At 39.3% G+C, this 26,116-nt stretch overlaps 7 protein-coding genes across 7 annotated transcripts; 5 read left to right on the forward strand and 2 right to left on the reverse strand.

Annotated features, from left to right (window-relative positions):
* Positions 1-1,565: 1,565 nt before the first annotated feature.
* CBG13510 lies at positions 1,566-6,449 on the forward strand (the record flags this gene model as incomplete). The annotated part of the gene is made up of 9 exons (XM_045236391.1): positions 1,566-1,758; positions 3,016-3,504; positions 3,605-4,850; positions 4,910-4,998; positions 5,055-5,236; positions 5,284-5,332; positions 5,381-5,474; positions 5,525-6,107; positions 6,162-6,449. 9 exons carry the CDS (start codon positions 1,566-1,568, stop codon positions 6,447-6,449), a joined length of 3,213 nt encoding a protein of 1,070 aa, XP_045095181.1.
* A 1,296-nt stretch (positions 6,450-7,745) lies between these two features.
* CBG13511 lies at positions 7,746-8,670 on the reverse strand (the record flags this gene model as incomplete). The annotated part of the gene is made up of 3 exons (XM_002634929.2): positions 7,746-8,259; positions 8,309-8,501; positions 8,547-8,670. The coding sequence occupies 3 exons, from the start codon at positions 8,668-8,670 to the stop codon at positions 7,746-7,748; spliced, it is 831 nt and encodes a 276-aa protein (XP_002634975.2).
* A 4,574-nt stretch (positions 8,671-13,244) lies between these two features.
* On the forward strand, positions 13,245-14,020 carry CBG13512 (the record flags this gene model as incomplete). Its single annotated transcript, XM_045236392.1, has 6 exons — positions 13,245-13,326; positions 13,371-13,444; positions 13,489-13,558; positions 13,603-13,770; positions 13,814-13,896; positions 14,018-14,020. 6 exons carry the CDS (start codon positions 13,245-13,247, stop codon positions 14,018-14,020), a joined length of 480 nt encoding a protein of 159 aa, XP_045095182.1.
* Positions 14,021-14,287: 267 nt separating this feature from the next.
* CBG13513 lies at positions 14,288-16,012 on the forward strand (the record flags this gene model as incomplete). Its single annotated transcript, XM_045236393.1, has 5 exons — positions 14,288-14,495; positions 14,550-14,803; positions 14,849-14,993; positions 15,058-15,959; positions 16,004-16,012. 5 exons carry the CDS (start codon positions 14,288-14,290, stop codon positions 16,010-16,012), a joined length of 1,518 nt encoding a protein of 505 aa, XP_045095183.1.
* Positions 16,013-16,214: 202 nt separating this feature from the next.
* CBG26538 lies at positions 16,215-16,313 on the forward strand (the record flags this gene model as incomplete). The annotated part of the gene is made up of 1 exon (XM_045236394.1): positions 16,215-16,313. One exon carries the CDS (start codon positions 16,215-16,217, stop codon positions 16,311-16,313), a length of 99 nt encoding a protein of 32 aa, XP_045099410.1.
* Positions 16,314-17,527: 1,214 nt separating this feature from the next.
* Cbr-pgp-1 lies at positions 17,528-22,990 on the forward strand (the record flags this gene model as incomplete). Its single annotated transcript, XM_002634932.1, has 10 exons — positions 17,528-17,637; positions 18,064-18,148; positions 18,460-18,619; positions 18,784-19,499; positions 19,543-19,656; positions 19,700-20,053; positions 20,096-21,160; positions 21,208-22,132; positions 22,514-22,867; positions 22,914-22,990. 10 exons carry the CDS (start codon positions 17,528-17,530, stop codon positions 22,988-22,990), a joined length of 3,960 nt encoding a protein of 1,319 aa, XP_002634978.1.
* Positions 22,991-23,886: 896 nt separating this feature from the next.
* Positions 23,887-25,901, reverse strand: CBG13515 (the record flags this gene model as incomplete). Its single annotated transcript, XM_045236395.1, has 5 exons — positions 23,887-24,557; positions 24,605-25,131; positions 25,177-25,354; positions 25,411-25,722; positions 25,820-25,901. 5 exons carry the CDS (start codon positions 25,899-25,901, stop codon positions 23,887-23,889), a joined length of 1,770 nt encoding a protein of 589 aa, XP_045095184.1.
* Positions 25,902-26,116: the final 215 nt, after the last annotated feature.

The raw sequence follows: 26,116 nt of genomic DNA on the forward strand, positions 1-26,116 counted from the left end.
TATTGGTATAAAAGTTATCTCATAATAGTGATGGAGAGTTGATATATGGCGTTTCTTCCGTGTTCCGTCTTCCGTCTGGCACACGGAAGACGGAAGACGGAAGAAAGACTCTATTTGTAAAATCCAACAAAATTTCGAAACAATTTTTATACCAATCGATAGCTCTCATTGAGATCTACATTTTGTCTGTTGACAGCTTTTTGGTAGCATTTTTCATTTCGAAGATAAACCGTCTTCCGTAAATTTCCGTAAATCTCTTCCGCTCATCTCTGGTTTTCAGCTCGAATTTTGTCAATGTTCATCTTTTATTTTGTATTCAAGGTTGCGACACAGTGATCGTCGTCTTCTTTGTCTGAAACAAAACATTCATGACAATTGGATTGATATGTTTTCTGAATAAAATGCTGGAAGAATCTGTATTTTCATGTTCTTCAGAAAAAAGTTCATTGTGTATCCCTTTCTTTTTATTCTTCTTCTTCTTCTTCATGTTTCTCCATGAGACGATATGAAACAGCCAGGAAAGAAATTTGAAACCCCTAAAAAATCTGGGTGACAAAAATAATAATATGCGCGGTCTCTAAGAAAAAGAATTGAAAAAAAAAACTTGATTTTTAACAGATTCAGGGAAGAGAGATCAAGCACGACGATTACGTTATTTTCATCATTTTCCTTCTTGCGCAATGGAGGTGGCTAGTAAATCAGATGGGCGGTTTTTTTTTTGTTTCAAGATTTCTCTCCTATTTTGTATTTATGACAACGCAATAATTGTATAGTATTGGATTCATATCTTCATGGCAACTTTCGTCTCCTCGACTATTGTAAAAAAATTTTTAGATTTCCAGGACGTTCCAGATGTTTGTTCCAAAAATTATAACATTCCAAAAATCGTTTCTGATCTTTTATAAAAGATCATCACCATACCCATCATCCTCTCCGCTTAATTAACAAGCTTGGGCTTACACGGTGAAAAAGGGTGAATGACCGTCCAATTGATAATGTATTTTTTCGCTTCTTAGCGTAGATTCTCGGCGGCTTTTGAGGCTTTCCGATCCAGTGAAATTAGGAGAAAAACTTGTAGATTAGCAAGTTCATAGATATGGAAAAAGGGAAGGTATAGGATGAGAGGGCATTCCTTTCTTTTGGGATTTATCTTGACCCATCATGTGTTTGTTATTGTTGTTTGACCCCCTGAATAGTCTTATTCCTTGTTTTCTGTCACTTTTTACTTGTACAAGTTTATGATATTAGGTACAGTAACTTATAGTTTTCTGAAAATAGAAAATTAAAACTTGACTTTTAATTAGTTCGTTTCCAAACAAAATACCAAAAAGTAATAAGATTATAAAACGTTTTAACATGCGTTCAGAATTACTATACCCACTACTAGCGCCCCTTCAATTTATCATCAAGTTTCTTAATCTCATATCTAACATGGCATTAATTGTACAAAAGTTATCCTACTGTATCAACTACTGTAATTTGACTTTTACTTGTCATACTCTGAAAATTTCAAAAAAATCGCACTCCATGGTTCTTGCGGCATAACATACTATTTTCAGAATCATATGAGAAGGACCATATTTCCAGTCTTTTTAGTGGTTTTTCTACTGAAAAGACACGTCTCCGGATATGCAAGTGCTCCAGGAACATATCCAGAAGAAGAGATGAAGGCGGGAAATGACCTTGAAGTTCCAAAGAATCCATACCAGAGCGCATGGACTGGTTATGAGTTTTACTATGAAAAGGAGTCGAAGAAAAGTTAGTGATTCTCAATGAGACTAGTACCAGTCGGTTTACGCCCCCTATCGGGGGCTCAACCTCCTGGCTTCCGCTTACTGTATCTTACAATCCAATTTCTAAATTAAAAATTTTTGAATTTCCGAAGTCACAAAGGTTTCTCAGGTTTACTGAAATGTCTCCGAAAATTCCAAATTTTAAACAGTCAGTTCGTGCCCCTCACAGGGCTGAACCTCATGACTCCCTCCCACGGTACATATCTTATAGACAGGTTTTGTCACTTTTTCAGGGACTATTTTTCATGGTCTGTTAGAAAATTTCGAAATTCGATATTTTGATTATAAAGAATTCCTAGAATCCGGAAAGCCTGCCGAAATGTATGGAATTTCGAAAGTTGTGAAAGTCAGAAATATCCCAATCTAGACTTTCTGAGTTTCCTATCATTCAAATTTACTCATTTTCAAATTCGCTACTTTCTGAATTACCGAATGCCCTTCCTATTTTTTGAAAATTCATGAAATCAGATATTTTGAAACTTTTGACTTGAAAATCTCAGAAAACCGGAATTCCAAAATTCGGAGACCTAAAAATGGGAGATTCTGAACCGAGTGGGCAACTTCTGCTTTTAATACCCATAATCATGCAAAAAAGTACAAATTAGTCACTTTTTTCGAGGTTCGACTTTTTGTTCAGATTAAGGCCATGACTCTCTGAAGTTCAGAAAATCGAGAATTTGAGAACCTGAAAAATTTGAAATTCAAAAAGGCTTCTATTACAGGAACCCTTCAATTAGAGGGGGCCCTTCTATTTTTCTGGTCATTTTTTCCGTAATTTTTCATTGAAAAATTCGACGATTTTTTGTTAAAATTCTTGAAAAGCTATCAATTTCACCAAAATTGAGCAATTTTTTTTCAAAAAAAGTTTTAAAACAAATATCTATCAACTTGTAGAATTCCCCGAATATTTTTTACTGAAAACGTACGGAGTTTTCGAATTTCAAAAAACATTTTGAAGAGGATCCTTTTTTACAAACGGCATTTCTAAAACGGGGGTCATTCAATTTTTTCAAGCCTCTCTCGGAGGGGAAGACGTCAGAAAAAATTTCGAAAAGTAAAATAGTCGGGCATCATCTTGCTGCTATTTCGGGTCATCTGTGAAAATTTGGAAAATTTTGGCCCATTAGAGACTTCGCTAGGCTAGGTGAAACCGGAACACACGGACACACAGACAGAATTTGGTGATTGTTAATAGTAAAGATTCGACGTCCTAATTTTTCAGACCCAGCATATGTAGATAGTGGGAAAATGCCAGCGTTCCAGTCAATTGAGGAAGTTTCCTCGGATCGTGAATCTCCAGCAGATCCTCAGAACCTTGCATATCAAGCTTCTGGATCAGAAGGTAGATCATCAACCAAGCATACATCAACTTCAGTAGCTCCAGAGTCAGTAGAAGAAAAAGTAACTGAAAAAGTTTTGGTTTCTCCAAGTTCCAGCATCAAAGGTAAGTGTTTCATATTGTATCTACAACAGTGTGATTCACTTCTTCACTTCTTCACTTCTGTCACATGTCATTTGTCTACAGATGTGCCTGTAACCACTATCGCACCAATCTTCACAAATGTCACAGTATCCACGTCACCAACACCATCACTTAGTTCAAACCCACCATCACCAATAGATCCGGAAAGTGGATCAGATGAGTTGGCTGCTGATCAGACGTTGTACGGGGGAGACCAAGAATCTAACGAAAAAAAAGAGGCAGAGAAAGGTGTGTGAGAGAGAGAGAAAGAGAGATGATATGAAATATTTAGAGTTTTCTGAACACTATCTTTTTCCCAACCCCTTTAATAATCACCCTTTTTGCACAGACTCCATCACTACCATTCCACCACCACTTGTTTTTTCACCAAAACTATCAATGTCACGTGACCCACCACCTCCTTCATCGACACCAAGAAATCTACTAACCATGCTGATCGAAAAGAAAAATGGAGATACTGCTGAAGATTCTCATGAGTCCGGGTATGAACCGGGAAACCCGAAAAATTCCAAGTGGAGTGAAAAGAAAGGACGAGCACCTGGAACAGAACCAAAATCGGCCGGGGATCATAAGTCGTTTATTTTAAACACGGCTGAACAGACTGGATATGAGAATTCTCTAGAAAAATCTTTAACACCTTCATTCGCATCTCAAGATACTAATCAGAGCACAGCTTATTCTGGTTACCCAGAAAATATTGGATCGTCCAAGTCATCCCCAAAAGCGGATCCAATCAATGCTGAAAGTTCAGAAAGTTCTGGTTACCCAGGCAGTTTTGGAACATCTCCACAACCTCCGGATTCTTTTAGAGGCGCTCCACAAGAAAAACCAAGCTTAAAAGCGGTTCCAACGGCCTTCTCGAGAAATTCCATAAATCCTGAAATTACTGAAATGTCTCTTATTTCTTCCACTGTATCATATGAGGCGACTACCCCTACCACCACTGTACCCTCGGACTCAGATGATTATGCTCAAAATGAACCGCAAGCTAATCCGTTAGTGCCGGAAAGTTCTAGAATTTATCCAACTCAAGAAACTCAACCCAGTCCGCCTAAACAACCTCCAACACTTCAACCCTACAGTAACCCATCTATCCCTAATCTCAATCATCATAGTGTCTCCCAAGAGCTCCATGGGGAAACACTAATTCCAGAAGCTCAAATTGATTATGGAACCATTCCTAGCGACCCAATTCGACTTGAAAACTACAGTAACCCAGTCACATCAAACCATGGAAATTCACCCGGCAGTGAGCCAAGCCTTGAACGTCCTGCACCTCAATCTGTGATAAGCCACATATCAGATGTGGTAAACTATAACAATCATATTGACAAGCTGCCAAAACCTACGTCACCTATAATAGAAAACGCTTGGAACTATAGGAACTCAAACAACGCGATTTCGGCACGAGACCAATATGATCACTTTGGCACTGCCCGTCATCACCCAGCACCACCATCACCACATCAATCTTTATCACAGAAGCACTTTACACATGGAAGTTTTGAAGAGGATCCAAGTGATGAGATGGACGGCGGATATGATAACAATGACGTCATCGTTGTTCCTTTAAGGTTTACAATTTTCAACTTAATACTCGGTCACCCTTTTCAGCACGTTTCTTCACTTTCAGGTCGAGTGCATCATCATCACATAGCACTGCCAGCACTACAAGCAACACTGAAGTTCGTGCACAAATTTCAGAGATCGATCGAATTGCTGGTACCATAAATTTGAATTTATATAGATTTTCAGATTTTCATATTTTATTTTTCCAGAATCATTTGAAAATTCGGCACGCGAGCCTGTGGAATACGAGCAAAAGATCACAAGCGAGTCTTCCAAAGGGATTACTGTAGAAGCTGGAAAAGAAATCATGAAGCATTTGGGAAGGAAATCCAGGAAATGTTGTTCGTGCTGTGATGAAAAACAACCAGTCTCTAGAAATATTGAGACCAAGGTACATACAGAAAATAGAGATGAGACAAAAAACCACTAATTTTCTAGGCCGACCCACATCACGTACAACAGGCAGTCGACCCGTCAAGGCAGCTGGGTAAGTATGCACTCTCTTAAAATGTTTTTGCATGATAGTAATTTTCAGGTGAGCGTGATCCAGTGGAAAACTATGTACCACTCCAAAGCACAGTTGGAGGAAACGCCTATGTGCAACAACCAGCTGCACCACCACCGCAACAGTAATTTTAAAGTTTTTATGCGAATTAAGTTTTTTTTTCAAAACCTTCAGAACCTACTACCAACAGCCCTTCCAACAATATCAATCTCAATATCCTCAATCTTATCCATACCAACAACCATCATCTTGTGGCTGCCAACCTCAACCTCAAAATTGTTGTGCTCCACCTGCACCATGTTGTCTTCCAACTATTCCATGTTGCCCACCGATCCCATGTTGTCCACAACCCAAAATCTGCTGCCAGCCGACACCAATCTGTCTCCCTCCTCAACAATGTTGCTCGATTAACTTTAAGCTTCCAACGATTCCAATCTGTGGCAGGGCTTGTCCATCATGTCCTTGCCGTAGAAGAGTCCATAAGTCCCTTCGTCTGAAACGACACGCCATTTCGTCCAGCTGTCATCAGTGCTCCGCAGCTGGCGAGCCATGGAAATCCGTACTCCATCAACACAGAGAGAAGAGAGCTGCTCCAGGTTGTTCATCTGGATTCTCTACAGTGCAACAAAACTCTTGCGGAACCTGTGGAGCTTCAAACCTGCGATCACCACGTGTCAAGCGTATGGGATGTCTTCCATGTCTTGGAAGAAAAAAGAGAGATACCGAGGAGAATTCGCATATTAGAGTTAAGAGAATGGTAATTAATCGGTAACAAGAATATGATGCATATTTAAAAAAAATACAATTCTAGGGTTGTCTCCCATGCCTGAACGGTAGAAAGAAGCGTAGTGCACTGAGCTCTGGATGTTCCCAATGTAACAGTTTGGGACATTTGTTCAATAGATACAAGAGAAGTCTTTTTGGATGTTCACCATGCACTTCACAGCCTTCCTGTGGTTGCCAGGGTCGAAAGAAACGGTCTCTGACAGTCAAAATGGTCAAGAAAGCTCCTGAACAATGTGACGCGACATGCTGTGACTATTCAAGGTACTCAATCCGTAACACCTGTAATAAAAGCACCCGTCACATGCTTCAGTAGCTTTGACCCAATTTATTCCTTTAAAATAAGCAAACATTGATATAGTAGCAAAATGTTCATAATATCAGAAGTAGTAGGTCAATGTGATTGGAGTCTTTTTTGTCGAATTAAAAAAAGTGGGACCTGAGAATTTGAAAGGCGTAGCTTTTTTAATCTACGAAAAAGTGCGGCAAAAAAGAAATATTTCAGACTTTCGCCTTGTTCGAGCTACTTTCGCAATTAAGTTCGGTTTTTCGATGAAAGGCAGATTCTAGAGATGCTAGCAATCATTTTCATACCAAGAAATCTAATTTTTGTCCAGAAAATTCCACTGAATTCACAAAAATAAGTTTCGTTTACTACTGTTGTGATTTTGAGGCAAGGCCTCGAAAGTTGACCGGGAAGCCGCCCGCGAAATTTTCCAGGTCTCACTTTTTTTTAATTCAACAATATTACATTTTTAAAGTAATTTTATAATAAGAACTTTTTGTTGCAGATGTCAAAATCGACAGAAGAAAGAAACTCTGGTTCCATTCATGTAAGAACTCTTACGATTCTGAAGTATTTTCCATCATAATCAAGACACCTCCAAGACGGGTAATTCCATGTAAAAGCTACATACACCTCTGATATTTTGTTAGCAAGTTCTGTATTTATTTATTTTCTCTATTTTGGAATACAATTAAAATCTGGAATGTTTATCTGTTACAAGGAGTAAAAAAAGATAGGAGGGAATGGAAAAGTAACCGGGAAACCCGAAACTGGGATGGATTATGGGCCGGAATGATTGGGATAGAGGAGACAAGAAATGTGGACGAACGAGAATTAAAAAAAAATGAGATGGGGTGGGGAAGAATATACCAAACTAGAGCAACATTCATTTCAGTAGTTTCCTACTCTTTGGAAAAACCGGAGAATTGGACAGAAACTTACAGCTAACACCTTCAATGAAAAGGGCAAACGGGCTATTGACGCAAGATAATTAGATGTCATCATTCTTCATAAAACCATTCATTTTTGTATTGAAAAAATCAGTTGGACTACTCGAGGAAGGCATCTCGAAGACGTTTTGAGCCTGCTGCTGCTGCTCATCGAACAATTGTAATTGGCGTTGGTAGCTGGCGATTTCCAGACGGAGTGCCTAGAAATTTTATAAATTTGAAATGTCCTACTTTCTACTACCGTGTAAACTGTAAGAATGCATCATCCCCCTTACCGTTACGTTTACCAATCTGTAAACACCGGCACAAGAGATTACGTATATCTCTTGAGAGGGCTTCTGATACAGTGAAAGCTTCTTCTTCTTTGTATATTACATCATTGCCCCCATTCTCCGCCCAAATCCTGCATAGGCAAACCAGCTCTTACCTGTTGTTTCAAATGTTCCGTCAACAACTTCGCATCTGCCAGCTGAAGCTTCTTTTCCACCAATGATGTTTCTGGACTAACATCTCTTGTTTCTCTCTCATGAATCACGAACGCTGGATCACTTTGCATGTCCTCCTTATTTTTTTCTTCTTTCAATTCTTTTTGTTTCATCTCCAGATGAGCTTGTAGTTGCTGTAACTGCATTTCAGTTCTATGCAATCTCAATCGTTTTGCTTTGGGGCCATAAGAGGCTTCCATGATATCAGATGCAGAATCGGCATCCTCCTGCTTGACGTCCTGTTCGTTTATCATGATCTCTGCTAACCCTGACATCCAATCCGGAACAGGTCCGCGAGCACGACGTTTTGGCTCCGCCCAGCTGAACTCTGCATATCTCTCGATTTCCGATCCCCCACAAATGTTGGTGATACCGAGTTTGTGGGCATGCTTGCGAGAGAATTTCCTGACAAAAGAAGGGTTTACGTCATATTCAATTTCCTTCGTACACCTACCTCATATCCCTAATCCGTTGCTTTATCTGAGCCGGAGTGCGCTCCGCAAATCCCATCGCTGTTATTTCTGTCGCCCACTCTCTAGCCAACGCATCCATTGGAACTTCTTCATTTCTCTGTCCGGACGGTCTTGTAGAATGATACTCTTCTCTTCGATTGGAATACAACTCGTACAGTTTCATGTTCTCGGCTTCTGAAAACGCCAGAATGCAGCGTTTCCGACGTGAATCGTCCTTACCATTGAATCCAACTGTTTTCGGTTTCTCCTCTGGTAGCTGATTTTGGAGTGCGAATTGGGCACGTAGAATGTGACCTATTGATGATTGGGGAGTGATTGGGGCTTCGATTAGTTTTTGGGACATTCTTATTGACATTCCGATTAGCCTGGAAAGCAAAATAAAAAATAAAAGGGACAGATGTTCATAAAACGAATGTTTGTCATGGAATTCGAAGAGGGAAGTAGACAACAGGTGGTCAACATGATTTTTTAGGGTAAAAAGGTCGCATGCAGAGTAGGGAACAAAAGAGACTTTCAAAGATTGTAAAGTTTGACATCCATACGTAATCATTGTTCAACTCACAATTAGTTCAATTTTCAAAAAAATCTGTTATAGAGAAAAGTGTGCCTCATGAAAACTTTGTTGGTTTAAAGTTTATCTATGTTCATAATAAATAGAAAACAATTAAAAGCTGAAAGCATATCTAGTAAGCTTAGGAATTTATATTGAAATTGAATCCAGCGGAAAAAAAAGTGATTGGGAGCGGGAGTACGAGCTGACTGGGAGGACCTAGTATAAACATAGGCGAAAAGGGAGCAGATGTGCCTGTGTCTACATTGTGTATATGTCCCCGGGAAGGGAAAGCAGTGGGGACGACTGAAAAGCGATGGGAGGGGCGAGGGAGCATGAAGAGAAGAATTGAAGTAGACCGGAAGAGACGGACGCAGATGGCATGGGCTCTCTGCATCTCTAACCGTCTCGGCGGCTCCCGCACACTATCTTCTGATCCATGTAAGGGAAGACGATGGAAGGGAAGAGTGGGAAGGAGAGTGAGCCCGCGACGGCCAAACCACGTCTTCAAGAGACGGCACGGGCGCGGGTGAGTTTGAAAAGGAGGAAAGGAGAATAACAAAAAATGTGTGCTTTGTGCATTTTGTTATTTGCAATATCTAGTAGGAGTGGAATTAGAGAGGGGATTACTGTAAGAAAATAGAAAATTCAGGTTATTAGGATCAAAGCTAAATCTTTCATGTTTCATGTCGGAAAAATTGGGAGTTATGGTCTTATTTTTTGAATTTTTTGAATATTGTCCAAATGGAAGTTAGAAGATAAGAGAGATGAAGATTAATACTAGAGCAAGAGAAATGGAAGAGAATTTCGAGTTCACAAAACTGTTAATCATACAGGATTTGAAAAATAGAAAAATAACTAAACAGATGTTGACTACAATAAAATGAAAGAGATGTCAAACAATTTCCAACTGTTCTCCTATTCTATAACGTAGTTGGATAACTTTTATTATAGCTTTTTTGACTATCTAACATTCATTTTAAAATATGATTTTTGAAGCTTTTTTTTACAAATTTAAAGTACTAGGTTGGAAAGAAAGTTTCTTTCTTTTTTGGCAAAAATTTTGATCGAATTTTTCTCGATGCAGAGGGGGCTAGGTCAATGAAAGAATTGTCCATTAGCATCAGTAATTGTCTGGCAATGCTCCGGTAATTTCTCGATTCCATCGGCCCAGAACGACGAGGGCTGCGTTTGAAAAAGTGAGCCAACTCTTTTTTGGAGTCATCTTTTCAATTGAAGTTTTTTCTATCAAGATGACGTTTGAGAGCTCCAAACGATAATTTATCCGAAAGGGCAAAATCTAGAAAATACGACCAGTACAAAAAAATAGTTCAGCCAGGCGACATGATGTTTTGGCTGACCTCTCTAGTCACGGGCCATCTCGCACTGTCGTGCTGGAAGCGAACTTTGGTTTTTTCTCCTCGTTTTGATTGGACTGCCAAATTCAATTTTTCTAATTAGGAATAGAGTAACGTGTCGACAGAGACTCGTGTCGATTAAAAGAAAAAATAACTGAAAAATCGTCGACTTTTGTCGATTCCTGTCGACAAAAGTCGACGAAAGTCGAAAAATATCGAGACGAGTCGACACGACACCGGCCTAACTTTATGATGGCCTAACTGTTGCAATTTGAATTTTCTAGGCCACTAAAGTTATGACCTAGAAATGGCCTATCATTATCCCGGTGTGATTTCTAGGCCGTTTACCATTGTGGCCTAGAAAACTCAACTTATAAAAGTTAGGCCACCATGTTAAAAGGACCTGGAAAACACATTAGATGAAAATTATACTATTTATTGCATAGACGTCCGGAGTTCGGAATCCGTATTCCGGATCCCGAGAATTTTTTCGTTCCGGATTCCGTATTCCGGACTCCGGAATATTACTTTTATTCCGGACTCCGGATTCCGTGAATTTTTTCTTTTTTTTCGTATTCCGGAAAATTATTGTCATTCCGGATTCCGGATTCCGTGTACCGTAAATTTTCATTTGTCCGTATTCCGGATTCCGAGAAAATTATTTTGTTCCGGATTCCGTCACTCAAAAAAGTCATTCCGGACATCTATGATTTATAGGCATAAAAAGTTTCGCGTCCTAGAAAATTCATTTTGAGAAAATTAGGTCACCATATAGTTAGGCCCGAGTCGTGTCGACTCGGCTAGACATTTGTCGACTTTTGTCGACATTTGTCGACTTTTGTCGACATTTGTCGACTTTTGTCGACATTTGTCGACTTTTGTCGACATTTGTCGACTTTTGTCGACACGATATCGCTCTTGGTGAAGGTCGACACGATTTTTGTCGACTCCTTCAAAACGACATTTTGACTCAAAATCGATCGACAATCGTGTCGACACGTTACTCTAATTAGGAACTTTACAAAGCGGCGGTTATAGTGGTATCTTCATCTAAAAGTTCCCAGTCTCCATTACTTTGAACAACCATCAAACTCATAGCATACCCATTTTTTCGGGAAATTTGGGTTCCGGGACGTCCAGAGCTTTGTCAATCGACTGACCCTTCCGCACAATGTTAGAGTAACTCACCTATTTATCATCTACAGTAGTTAGATCATTCGGCCAACTGAACGTGTGGAGAAATGATAGGAGAACCATGCTCATGTCCACATGGCGATTCATATCGTAGTCATTAAAAAGATGAGGTCCGAATCAACCCGGTTTTAGGTTTTGCCAAGAGATTTCAATCCCTTCACCATACTTGGTTGACTATCGGATAATGCCTTTGACATTTTACGAGTGGTTTGAAATAGATCCACCTCCACGACATTTGGCAATTGATAAAGATCCGGCTCACTAGGCCGTTGCCATCATTCAAACCGAACTCTCCTGGGCGGAATTTCTCGAACCAAACGCTAATGGCAGGCGTTGACGGAACATGTCCCTTATATACATCCACCATTTGTATGCGAATACCATGTGTTTGAAGACCAGAACAAATTTAAAATATAATCATGGTGCGAATGTACAGTCGGATAAGGACCGAAAGAATTGTCATTTCTCCAACACAAAGAGAGATAAAAATTTAAAAATCTAGGATCTGATAGACACTGAACACAGCTCTCCAACAAAAAAAATTTGGCCCGCTAAACCACTTGGATGACCAGATATCGCGCGTCAAAAACGACACTGCCAAAAAGAAAGAAACTTTCTTTCCAACCTAATATAAAAGACGCAAAAGAAAAGCTATTATCACTCCTAAAGATTTCAAGAAAATTAAGAAAGCTCTTCCTCGTTTCTTCACGCGTCCTCTTTTTTATCATCGAAAAAAGGTACAAAAACAAGAGACACATAGAAAAATGATGCTCTTTTTCACTCTCTCCTTCCAACGAGTTTTTTGGCTATATTCAATGTTTTTGCTTTTTTTCTTTCCCGTATATCTCCTCTTGTGGAGTTCCGCTGAATGAGCTACTTCTCATCCTTCTATCTTCTTATTTTGGGAAGTTAGTGGGAGCTCTCTTCGCATGTCTCTTTCAGTGTCTCGCTCTTCCGTCGCAGCAATATGCGGGAGCAATATCAGAAGAGAAATAGCAAAACGAAGGCCGAAATGAAAGTCGGGGTCATGAAATTCAAAGGTGTCTGTGAAAAATTGGGAGTGTTACGGTGCTGGGTTCCAAGTTTGAAAAGTTGTCCAATATATGTACTTCCTTGCTTTTGGAATAAAGCAAACATCAAGTACAGTACCTACTTAATTTATCAACTTTATCAAATTTGGGGGCCTGAAATATATATTACGTTCTGTTAAGTCTGAAAATATATATGCATTCCTTCTTGAAACCAAAAAAAGTATCGTACATCTATCAATCAGACCTTCTAGACTTTGTCTTTTATAGCTCACGGCCATGATCATTTTGTACTCAATGAACCTAATAAAAATGGAAACACAGTAATCATCTTCCTTATTAATAAAACGCTAGAGGCGTCTGTCCGTCCTCGTGCCCGTCTGTGGACTTGAAAAAATTGAAAAATACATATATATATATATATATTTACGTGACCCTTTATTTAGAAAGAGTGAGAAACGAAGCGACGAACATTTGAAAAAATAGATTGAATCGCGCCGAAGGCGCACCAGCTTGCTGGTTCAAATAACTTTTTTGTTCAAATCATGTTATCAGAACATTTATATTTTCAGGTAAAATATGGACTACTACTTTCTTTTCTTTTTCCCAATTTTTCAATGATCACTGATCCTCTCCCACAAAATCAATAGAACCTCTCTATCCCCCACCTCGGGAGCTTGTTCCCTCCCAAACGTATTATTGTAAAGTGTCTGCGCCTCTTTAAATCTTCTCGATTCTTCGAAGATTTGAAAACTCCCAGTATTAATCTTGCCTCGAAATATCTAAAATGTCCATAATCCAATCTGCTGGAAAAGGCGTCACCCAGGTTGTTGAACGATGCGAAGCAGCCAAAGAATCTGGTTTTTTAGGTCAGAATTTTCCAAAACTTTGCTTTGTATAGTTCAAATTCTAGATCTCTCTTCTTGCCAACTGATGTATATGGCTGATGCAGTGTATATGCTTATAAAGGGTCATGAAATCACTAGAGTATGTTTTAATAATTAGATATATAAAAATTTCAAAGTTTTCAGATCAGCATCCAGGACAATTCCATGAAAAAGTTCCCGAAGAAATTAGTGATCAAGTTTCCAACTGCCACTAGTCATTCCTATCACACAATTCAGCTCTTCATTTTCATTTTTCAGTCCTCAATATGGCGAACAACGAAATCACCGAACTCCCTGAAGAAATCTCCTCGTGGACCAGTCTCAAAGGCCTGAACGCCGCAAAAAACTCGATGACGAAGTTTCCAGAAGCAATTCTACCATTGAAGAATTTGATTCACCTTGATCTGAATGGGAATGATATAAATGGTGTGTTGGGCTGAGTTTCTGAAAATTCATTTGGAATTTGCAGAAATCGAAGTGGTACTTCTATACTCGTCACTTCCAAATCTAATCAAATTAAATTTGGCGGGGAATGTGAATCTGAAAGAAGAGGTGAAGCTGAAATTGAAAAACTTGAAGCCGGAGAAAATGGAATTAATTTTATAATTATAATTTGATTTGAAAAATATATTTCCAGAAATGGATGACATTGAACTTATATCGCCATTTGCAGTAATTTTCCGAGATTTGATTTTTTTTTCCAGATTGTTCTTTATTTTAATGTGAGCCTGTTTTTTAATGTTCTACCTATTTTCCTGCAATAAATTGTATATTTATTTTTCTCTGGCTGTGCATTATGTCGTGATTGTGTTTGCGGTTTTATTGACCATCGCTCCTCATTTCACTGACACCAGTCCGAATTTATTTTTAAACAGCAAAAAATGGTAAGTTTTCCACAGAAGAACTTTCCAATTATAAATAATTTCGGATATCACTGGAAGAGATGTTACGAGAAGCAGCGAATGAAGTGTTACAGTCGAGAATTCCACATGGATACGTTCTAATACCAGACTACGGGCAGTACTGGTCAGAAGAGCAAAGAATGTATTACGATCCGAACACTGAACTATTCTCCCGACCCGACGATGAAACTGTGTATCAACTGAACGCCGATGGAACGGAATTTGTGCTAGTTGAGCGAAGAAAAAAGAGTAAGCAACTTAAATTAAACAAAAAAAATATTTGAAATCAATTCCAGTTTTCAGCCTACTGGTCGAGTCGTTGCTATAAGAGGCGTGCGAATGAGTTGCTCGGAGAGCGAGAGTTCAAAAAATTCGATCAGAACGATGTGAATATCTGTGAGATTGCGTTAGGAATGGTGGATAAAGTTGTGAAGAAAGAGGAAGATGAGAAGGAAAAAGAGTATCTTCGAACGATAGCTGATAACAAGGTTGCCATGATCAAGCACCGATTCAACAAGGTTTTCAAGGATAATAAGAGAAAAAAGAATCCGCATAGGGTAGGTTCTGAGCACAAAATGAAACAAATAGTTACCTACTTTCAGCAATACGTGGTGTCTACTGATGAGTCTACTGGCAACGTAGAACATAAGCTGAAGGAAGATGACTACTTTGATTGGGAAGATCCATTTGAGGAGAACGATGTAGACGAATTTAGCGATGGAGAGGAGCAAGAGATATTGATGCAACGTAAGTCTGACACAGCTGTCTTCATCAACTTCTGTATTTTGATTGAAATCTCTTCATTTCTCAGAAGAGCGTTTCGATCAACCACCATGCTTGCGAATAATGGATCAACAACGACGACTGCACATTGTTACCATTTCTGGTGGCTATATTGGCTCGGATCGAGATTGTGAAGTAGTCATGTCGAATTCGTTGATGCCTGGACAGTGTGCTGAATTTGGGTTTTCTGAGGAAGCGCAGTGCTATTCCATCGAAAAGTTAGAGTCGTCCTGTTTTATTCAAGTGAATGGGAACACTGTGAAGGTTTCTATTCCTAGCTTTCCATTAAAAAGTTCTAATTTTCAGTCTGGATCGCCAGTCGATTTGTGCCAAGGTGACTCAATTCTGGTCAATGGAGAACAATTTGAAGTTCATGTTCATTTTGGAAATAACACTTGCCCTGGATGCGAACCTGGATTATACGTAGAAGAAGAAAAAGAAGTTGAAACGATTCAAGCGAAAAATATAAGAGGCGAATACGCTAGAAGAAAGAATTTGAAGCAGATGATGAAGTCTTATGGGATTCGGCCAGACGAGGAGCTTAGCCAGCCGATTCGGAAGCGGCCAGCGACAGGAGTATCTCTTCAAAATATTCAGCGAAATGATGTTCCTTCGATTTCAAGTGATATGTATGGAGGGTGTTCAGCAAAACCAGTTGAAGTGGGACAACGGAAGTTTGATTTGCCAGCTAGCTCAAATGCTCCAACACTTTCAGCCCCTAAACCATTGGATTCTGGAAACGTTGGTTTCAAACTTCTCAAATCTATGGGATGGTCAGAGGGACAAGGATTAGGTAAAGAGAAACAAGGACATGTGGAACCGGTGGCAACTGAGATCAAAAACAATCGGCAGGGACTTGGAAATGTTAAAGAACAGCCGAAGAGTTATAAAGATCAGATTTTGGAGACAACCAAGAAGCGGTTTAATGAGGTTAGCTAGGACTGATGATACAAAACAAACTAGAAAATTTTCAGAAACGTTGAGACACCAAGTTCAAGACACTGGCAATGGAATGAGGTCATGATAAATTTTGTTGTCTGTAAATAAATGATGTCCTATCTTTCTCTCTCTCCATAATGCGTTCGTCGTAACAACATTTCACAACACACACCGCACATATTTTATGTTCAGCACAATGAGCAGAAGAAAAAGAAAAAATCGGGTCAAAGAAAGCAGTCACAAACCATGAAAGTTACAGATAATGAGGGAAAGAGAAACAGGCGGAGTAAGAGAAACCTGTCTTACGTCACGATTCGACACAAAAATTGGAGGGATAAAGAATAGAGAGCATCAGAAACAAGATGTTCCGAGAAAAAAAGATTTTTGAGTTTTCAAACGATCTGTGAAAGTAACACTTGAACATTTCAGATTGGAAAAACCATTAAGGAAATTCTTTTGAATTTTTCAGAAAAGCGGAAGATTTTGACCTGGAAAAAAGATTGAAACGTTGACTTGGAAGACTTTTCAGATACCACGTAGAATTTGTAGAAGATTTTTTCCTCAAAAGTAATCTGGGAAGCATTCGTCGTATGTTTACAGAGAGAAAAAAAAGAAATAGATTCTGATATCCCAAATTAACGGAAAACTGGAACAATTAATAGAAATGGCGAATCTTTTGGCGGATGCGAAAATTAGGGGGTATCATGCGGTAAACACGATATATGGGTATTATGGTAGCATGTAATCTAGTTTTCGGGGGTACAGAATTTCTGACTGATTGGAAGACCGAATTTCAATTCAACTGTACAAAAATACAATTTACAAAAAAGGTTGAACCACTGTACTGTGATTTGTACCCCAAAATATGATCATGTGACTTGCTCCTTGAATTGAAGAAACTTGGATTTTTGTATTTCTGCTGGAACTAAAAACTTATTTCTACATTGGACTATCATCATTAGCAAAAAGAATTGTGTAACAGATAATGCTAAGAGAATTCTGAAAGTTTTATTCCAAGACTTTTTATAAAACCCCAGAAATCAATAACCCCAAAAAACCTTCAAAACTCTATATCTTTCCTGGAAATTCTATTTTTAGACCATTTCCTTGATTATGATTCCTTTTCCAAAAACGTTTTCTAAATTTCTATTTTCGGTCGTTTTTTCCTTATCGCTAATCTGTCGATTCTATTTTCAGATTGCAGATTTCCTTTATTAATAATTCAGCAGTTTCAGATTCAATTGTATTGAAACTGAATTTAACTAAAATCCAAATGATGATCTTTCCATAAACATCAGTTTCTTCTACCAAATTGTGCCATTCGAAATTCTGTGTCTTTTCAAGAAAACACAAGTCAGAAGGAGGTTTTCCCATTTTGCTCCTCTTCGAATTTTTTCGTTTTGTGACCAATTTTTCTGATAACACATCACCCTAAATGTTGATAAAACCCCGGGTAAAAAATTGAGTACACTATCAATTGTTCAGTCATTTCTGCCTTTATGGAGTTTTTTTTTCGATTTCTAAACACCTATTTTTCAATACCCGATTGGATTTCAGATATGCTGCGAAACGGCAGTCTCCGTCGGAGTCTTCGGACTCTAGACTCTTTTAGTTTGGCTCCCGAAGATGTGATAAAGACTACATTGAAGACTGTGGAAGAATATGAAGGGTAATTTAGCTTTCAATCAGTTTATCTATTTCTTCCCTAAATAGTATGTTGGCATCTTTAAACCATTACTATCATCTTATTCATTATTTTTCCAATAAAGAAACTAAAATTTGTGAGATCAAGAAATGTGTCGAAAACGATAAACAGTTTGTATTAATTCATGATTTTTTAAAGTCTTTATTGCGGGCTCAGACAAAATAGGTCACAACCTTAGTTTCTTTGTTTTCAGATAACATCTGGAGATCTATAATAGTGTCTGTAACTTATTCGAGTCATATTTAAGTTTAGCAGTACATTTACCAACTATATAGTTGTATTTTTCCAGTAGGTATTTTTTGGGTGAGATGTTTCAAGTGTGAGTGAGGTGACTTTTAATTTCCCAGAAACAATGTACCAGTCTTACTTATGCTCCAATCTTGTTTCCAGAGACAATATCGATGAGAATGGGGAGATCAAAAACACTAGGGATGCCAAGGATGCAGTTGTTAATAAAGTCACAATTCCTCAATTGGTAGGCTCTCTTTTTTCTTTATTTAGAATCGAAAGTTTGGAAACATTAAAAGGAATGAGCTGATAAGCCTGCTAGCAAAGTTGGCATGCACTTTGATAAGTTGGCATACTCAGCTGATGCTGGAATTTAGGTCACAGAAAGTGTGGAGCAAAAACCTTTCGAGTTATTGTAGTCAAAATTGATCATTGTGATCTGCAAAACTATAAAATCATAATGATCACGAACTTGGCAATCAAAACAGTTATTTTATAACCGCAGAACTAAACTGATAAGGATCCAGAACAAAAAGGAATTCAAGAACATTTTTGCAGTATCGATACACAACAATGACGGAAAAGATAATGTTGTTAGTGGGAACAATAGTGGCAATCATAACTGGAGCTGGTCTTCCATTGATGTCAATCCTACAGGGACAGGTGTCACAGGCATTCATTAATGAGCAAATTGTGATTAACACTGGAAATCATACAAGTGAGTAGAAGAGAAAATGTGAAGCGGAAAATAACAGGAAAGCCTGAAAAAGTAATAAGAAGTTAGAAGTAAACTTGTTTAATGATTCTGAACACATTGAAGAAAACCAAACAATAACATATTAATTTGTGTTTTCTTTTTATACAAGTCTTATACCATTCCAGTTCCTCCAAACGGACGCAACTACACAGACTCCGATTTCAACCATGATGTTATGCAAGTTGTTTGGCTTTATGCTGGAATGACCATTGGAATGTGGGCAGCTGGTCAGATTACTGTAACCTGCTATCTTTATGTAGCAGAACAAATGAACAACCGATTGAGAAGAGAATTCGTAAAAGCCATCTTGAGGCAAGACATATCTTGGTTTGATACAAATCACTCCGGAACCTTAGCTACAAAACTTTTTGATAACTTGGAAAGAGTGAAAGAAGGAACCGGAGACAAAATCGGGATGGCCTTCCAATACATGAGTCAGTTCATCACTGGATTTATTGTGGCGTTTACGCACAGTTGGAAATTGACACTTGTCATGCTAGCTGTAACTCCTATTCAAGCACTTTGCGGATTCCTGATTGCCAAGTCTATGTCAACATTTGCGATACGAGAAACTGTACGATATGCAAAAGCAGGAAAAGTAGTAGAAGAAACAATATCTAGTATTCGGACTGTTGTTTCGTTAAATGGTCTGAGACACGAACTCGAGAGATACTCAACGGCCGTGGAGGAAGCCAAAAAGTCTGGAGTGTTGAAAGGACTGTTCTTAGGAATCTCATTTGGAGCTATGCAAGCAACTAACTTCTTTTCTTTTGCATTGGCTTTTTATATCGGTGTAGGGTGGGTACATGATGGATCCCTGGCACCTGGAGATATGCTCACGGTATTCCGAATAACTCATTTCATCACTAAATTATGAATTTCAGACGTTCTCTTCTGTTATGATGGGATCCATGGCCCTTGGTCTTGCCGGTCCTCAACTAGCTGTTCTCGGAACCGCCCAAGGAGCAGCTTCCAGTATTTATGAAGTTTTAGATAGAGTAAGTTATTTTTTATTTTTCAAATCCATTTCTTATTTTTCAGAAGCCAGTGATCGACTCATCTAGCTCTGCTGGCCGTAAAGATATGAAAATCAAGGGTGACATAACTGTGGAGAATGTTCACTTCACCTATCCATCCCGTCAAGATGTTCCCATTCTTCGTGGAATGAACCTCCGTGTCAATGCTGGTCAAACTGTTGCCCTTGTCGGATCCTCTGGTTGTGGAAAGTCTACGATTATAAGTTTGCTGCTCCGTTACTATGATGTATTGAAAGGAAATATTACAATTGATGGAGTTGATGTTCGTGATATAAACTTGGAGTTTTTAAGAACAAATGTGGCTGTTGTCTCTCAGGAGCCAGCGCTTTTCAATTGTACTATTGAGGAGAATATTAGAGTGAGTTGAACTGAATTTATTAATGTTATAGTTTATTTTCAGCTTGGAAGAGAAGACATCACTCGTGAGGAAATGATTGCTGCTTGCAAGATGGCAAACGCTGAGAAGTTTATCAAAACATTGCCAGCTGGATATAACACACTTGTTGGAGATCGTGGTACTCAATTATCTGGAGGACAGAAACAACGTATTGCCATTGCTCGTGCTCTTGTTAGAAACCCAAAGATCCTTCTTCTGGATGAAGCCACGTCAGCACTGGACGCAGAATCCGAAGGAATTGTGCAGCAGGCACTGGATAAGGCTGCCAAGGGACGTACCACGATTATTATTGCCCATCGTTTGTCAACTATCAGAAACGCAGATTTGATTATTTCTTGTAAAAATGGACAAGTGGTGGAAGTCGGTGATCATAGAACTCTGATGGCGCAAGAGGGTCTCTATTATGATTTGGTGACAGCTCAAACATTCACAGATGCTGTTGATGCTTCAGCTGGAGGCAAATTCTCTAGAGAAAACAGTATTGCTCGTCAAACAAGTGAACATGAAGGAATCTTCCGTCAAGCGTCGGAACTGGATGATGTGCTTAATAGAGTTAGAAGTTCGACAATGGGATCCATCACTAATGGACCAGTGATTGAAGAAAAGGAGCAGAGAATTGGAAAAGATGCATTGACAAGACTCAAAGAGGAACTAGAAGAGAACAATGCTCAACGAACTAACCTTTTTGAGATTCTCTACCATGCCAAGCCCCATGCCCTTTCTGTCGCTATCGGAATCACTGCTGCCATCGTTGGAGGATTCATCTATCCCACCTATTCTGTATTCTTCACGTCTTTCATCAACGTCTTCTCTGGAAACCCAGATGATATTCTTAGTCAAGGTCACTTCTGGGCTCTTATGTTCCTTGTGTTGGCTGCTGCTCAAGGAATCTGTTCTTTCCTAATGACATTCTTTATGGGTATCGCCTCGGAGTCTTTGACAATGGATCTTCGTAACAAGCTCTTCCGGAATGTGCTTTCTCAACATATTGGATTTTTCGACTCCCCGCAAAATGCTTCTGGAAAGATTTGCACAAGATTGGCAACGGATGTTCCCAATTTGAGAACTGTAAGAATATAGAAAAATGAACTTTAGAAAACCTTAAGTTTTTATAGGCCATCGACTTCCGTTTCTCTACTGTCATCACCACTTTGGTCTCCATGATTGCTGGAATCGGCCTTGCTTTCTATTATGGTTGGCAAATGGCATTGCTCATTGTTGCCATTCTTCCAATCGTCGGATTTGGACAGTATCTCCGTGGTCGTCGTTTTACTGGAAATAATGTGAAGAGTGCTTCAGAATTTGCTGATTCTGGAAAAATCGCAATCGAAGCTATTGAGAATGTCAGAACCGTTCAAGCGTTGGCTAGAGAAGACACTTTCTATTATAAATTTTGCTCCAAACTGGATGTTCCACATAAGGAAGCTATCAAGGAAGCTTTTATACAAGGACTATCTTATGGATGTGCCTGCTCTGTTCTTTACTTGCTCAACACTTGCGCCTACAGAATGGGTCTTGCTTTGATCCTTCACAGAACCATGACTCCTATGAGAGTTCTTCGTGTCATGTATGCCATCACCATCTCTACATCTACTCTAGGATTCGCTACTTCCTACTTCCCAGAATACGCAAAAGCCACGTTTGCCGGAGGAATCATCTTTGGAATGCTGAAACAAAAATCAGAAATTGATAGCTTGACATTGAGTGGAGAAAAGAAGAAATTGTCAGGAAAGGTGATCTTCAAAAATGTTCGATTCGCGTATCCAGAACGTCCACAAATCGAGATTCTAAAGGGATTGAGTTTCTCCGTGGATCCAGGACAGACATTGGCTTTGGTTGGTCCATCTGGATGTGGTAAATCTACAGTAGTCGCTCTTCTCGAGAGATTTTATGATACTTTGGCTGGAGAGGTCTTCATCGATGGATCAGAAATCAAGACATTAAATCCTGAGAATACGAGATCCCAAATTGCGATTGTGTCACAGGAGCCAACACTTTTTGATTGCTCGATTGCAGAGAATATTGTTTATGGATTGGATCGTGCGTTTTTATTATATTTAACATTGTTTTTTTTGGAGTATTCGGTTGAATTTACCAAATTTAAGTATGCGAAAGAGTGATTGTAAACTATCGTAAACACTCTAAGGCCACCCAAACCGCCAACTTTGAGCCAAATTATCTCGGTTCCTGTGAAAGATATAAAGAAGTGCTCAACTAACAAAATATTTATCATAATATCACAAGTATTTTGTCAGCTGACAACTTCGTGATATCTCTTACAGGAACAGAGATATATAAATTCAAAGTTTACAGTTTGAATGGCCTTCTATTAGGGTGTTTACGGTATCTTTGTTTTCAAAATTTCGAACTACACACACACACATTTCCTCAATAGCCCTACTACATCTGTATCTCATTCAGCAACTACTGTAACAATGTCACGTGTCGAGGAAGCTGCCAAACTGGCAAACATTCACAACTTCATCTCAGAACTTCCCGAAGGATACGAGACCCGTGTCGGTGATCGTGGTACTCAATTATCTGGAGGACAGAAACAACGTATTGCCATTGCTCGTGCTCTTGTTAGAAATCCAAAGATTCTTCTTCTGGATGAAGCCACGTCAGCACTGGATACAGAATCCGAGAAAATTGTACAAGAGGCTCTGGATCGGGCGAGAGAAGGAAGAACGTGCATTGTGATTGCTCATCGTCTGAACACAATTATGAATGCGGATTGTATTGCTGTAGTGAACAATGGAACGATTATTGAACAAGGTAATTTACTTTCCATGTTTCCTCTAATTAACTATTTCTATTTCAGGAACCCATTCTGTATTGATGTCTCAACAGGGTGCTTATTACAAGCTGACACAAAAGCAGATGAGCGAAAAGAAATGATATTACTCTTGTCCGAAATCAATGCACGTTGCGGCCGAGAAAACAATGCTGGGCGGAGCTTAGCTCCCACAGAGAGAACCTTACTGTTTTTTTTAAATTATTGCACGCGCCTTTAATACAGTACCTCAACATTTATCGAATTTTCTCAAATTTCTCTCATTTTTTCGCTTGTTTCTGTCTAATTTTGTGTAATTCTTATCAATCTTTAATTTATTTTTTTTATAAAATAGAAAAAAAACCCAGCCAAATAGGGCCCAAAATAAAAAACGTTCGAGGTACGGTATTTAAAGGCGCATGCATCAATTTGTTTTTTCGCTGTGCGACCGACGATGCGATTTTGAGTAAATTTTCGGCCGCAACGTGCATTGATTTCGGACGAGAGTAATAATTGCCTTGTTCAGTCTAAGACACTTTCTCGATCTTGCCGAATTGCATATTATTTTTGTAATATTTTGAGAGTTTGTTATTATTATGAATTTGTTGTTTTCACTAGAGAAAAAGAACCGATTTATTTGACAGCTTCTTCGTTGATTCGGATTGAAGAACAATGTTTTTGGGGCGAGCAGATGTGGTATGACCAATTACAAGTACTAGAGAGAGAGAGAGAGAGAGAAAACCATCTTAATGATAGAGAATATCAGTGATAAGAATAACGAAAAAAAAAACTTTTCCTAGAAGTCGACTGATGATTTCACTGGGATCTACAGACTTTGTTAAAGACTGAACGCGATGGGTAAAGAGATACACCGAAGAAGGAGAAGGGGGAGTTAGGCCGCAATAATAAGAATAAAATAAAAATAAAATAAGGGAAAACTAAGAAACTATTCACAGAGACGAATCAGTGACATCCATTTACAGCGTCGGTGTAGCTCAGACGATCTTCACAGACTGTAGACTTATTCTGGTGGGATTTGTGTTTGGGAGACGTGACGATGTTCATCGTGTTGGAAGATGCTTTGCGATCGACGAGACTCTGTGGAGTACGTTGATGTAGGTTGTGTAGCGGCGTTTCTAAAAAGGATCATGGAAATTATTTTACATTTAGATGGGGAGTAACAAACCTCAAAGCCTAAAAGAACTAATCTATCTGTGATTTGGGGTTGCGGCCGCTCGGGGTAGAGGGATTGTAGTACAACTTCAATCATCTCACTTAACTCGGCCACTCTCGCTTGATGTGTTCTGACTTGTTTGGTGATTGGAGCCAAACATGGAAGCCGTGAAAGACGTGGCATTGGGGCGGTTTCGGGCTTAGCAGTTATTGGTAGCGGAAGAGTTGGGGATGAGAAGGCGGCGGCGACAAAGTTTATTTTTGCACACCACTCATTCAAATCTCGCTCGTTGCTGGTTTGAAACAGAATCTCTCCTCCATGAGCTATACGAACTCTGAAGGCATACGATTTCTTCTTATAATCGGTGGCGGGTTCGGCAAGAGCGTGGTGTAGGGACACAGCGTTTTCAAGTGAAGCGTATCGACTTGTCGCTTTCGGATGTTCATCTGCATCGAAATAGAGGACGAGACCGCGCAAACGAGCGAATACCATTTTCCAGCTGCGACGACCGAATGGCGCTGCAAGTTGTTGTATTAGGGACACATTATGAAACTAATGAACTCACTTCTAGCTCCATCCGCTTCTCTGACATACTTTCTCATCAAAAACGAACTGTGATATTCTACAATTGATTCTGGGTCCACTTCATAGACACGTTGTTGCTTGACATTTGAAGCAGCAGATCCGTTTGCTGTCGAGCTCTTTGCGGAGTGTTGGAGAGAAATCGCATTGTCCTTTATGCTTTGATACAATGTCTTTAACATCTCCCGTTTGTAGGTACACCCGGTATGTCCTATATTCGTGATGAAGTCACGAGAAGTCATCTTCTTTCCAGTGTTTGGGCCATGAAGATCCGAGTTGAGAAGCAAAAGGGCGCATGTCAACGTGTGCACTTCGTCAAGGCTTTCAAAAATCGATGGATTACATTCAAGGTATCTCGCTGAGAATACACGAAGAAGACGTTCTCTAGCTGAAGACTCGCCACGAAGTTCCACACGGCTGAGGAATTCACGGAGAGCTGCATCGATTCGTGTAGTAGAGAATTGGAACAACTCGAGATATTTCACTAGGATCAAGAATGCAAAATCGTTTCTGAAAATTGAATTCGTAAACACCAAATCAAATGATTATTCATACTGTTCATTCAAGCGATCCGCTACATCACTCGATGTGCACGTCTTCAGCTCATATAGTTTTCTGGCAATTTGCGAAGCCTCTCGCTCTCCTCCTACCGAACTCATAGATGTACTCGCTACCTGATTCACAACAAACGCCGAGCTGCTATCTGATTGAATTGACGAAGCAGGGCCACGCTCTGTACCGGAAACAGAAAACAATCATTATTACCAAATTTTGAAGAAATTAACCTACTTTCAGATGCGGCATGAAGAGAGGGGCTAGCTGATGCTGAACTGCTTGTTGGCTGTGCATACTGTGGAACTTTCCCAAATACTTGCTTTCTGAGTGAAGGGGAGGCTATTGAGCTGTGTTTCGGAGTGGCCTCAATAGCACTATAGTAAGCATGCGTCATTTCGTCAAAGGAAGAATGAGGAGCATCGATAGTGACAACAGATCGCTTCGATGGTGTATCGTAATCGTTTTTTGATACTTTTGAAAAGTCTCTAATATCCGATCCATCTAACTCATCAACGTCGTCGTATACTGGAGATCCTGGAGGACCATCTGGAAAGAAAAATTCATTTGGATATGTATTCCTTTACTAACTATTAGGTTGACAGGAAAGTAACTGTCCATTTTTTCATTAGTAAATAACACGAACACAAGAATAATCCAGAATTAGCAATATGCACCGTCGTGATCCACAACATGTTGGCAATGTTCAGGTAACTCGTGGGTACCATCCCTTCAAAAGCCAGCTAGTGGCAAGTCAAAGTATCCCTCCAGTCCATTTTTTCAGGCATCAAGTGTGATAAAGTCCTTAAGCTCCAGATGACGTCGTATACTTTTGAATAATCAATGATCTGATAGAGCTGAATCAAGTCTTTCACTGGGGTAAAGGAGAACCGTCCAGCCAAAGCGGCTCAGGTACGGCGTGACTTTTCGTGAACATGAGGTT

The sequence above is a fragment of the Caenorhabditis briggsae genome (genome assembly GCF_000004555.2).
Source record: "Caenorhabditis briggsae complete genome, chrIV, whole genome shotgun sequence".
In the NCBI taxonomy this organism is placed as follows: Eukaryota; Metazoa; Nematoda; class Chromadorea; order Rhabditida; family Rhabditidae; genus Caenorhabditis; species Caenorhabditis briggsae.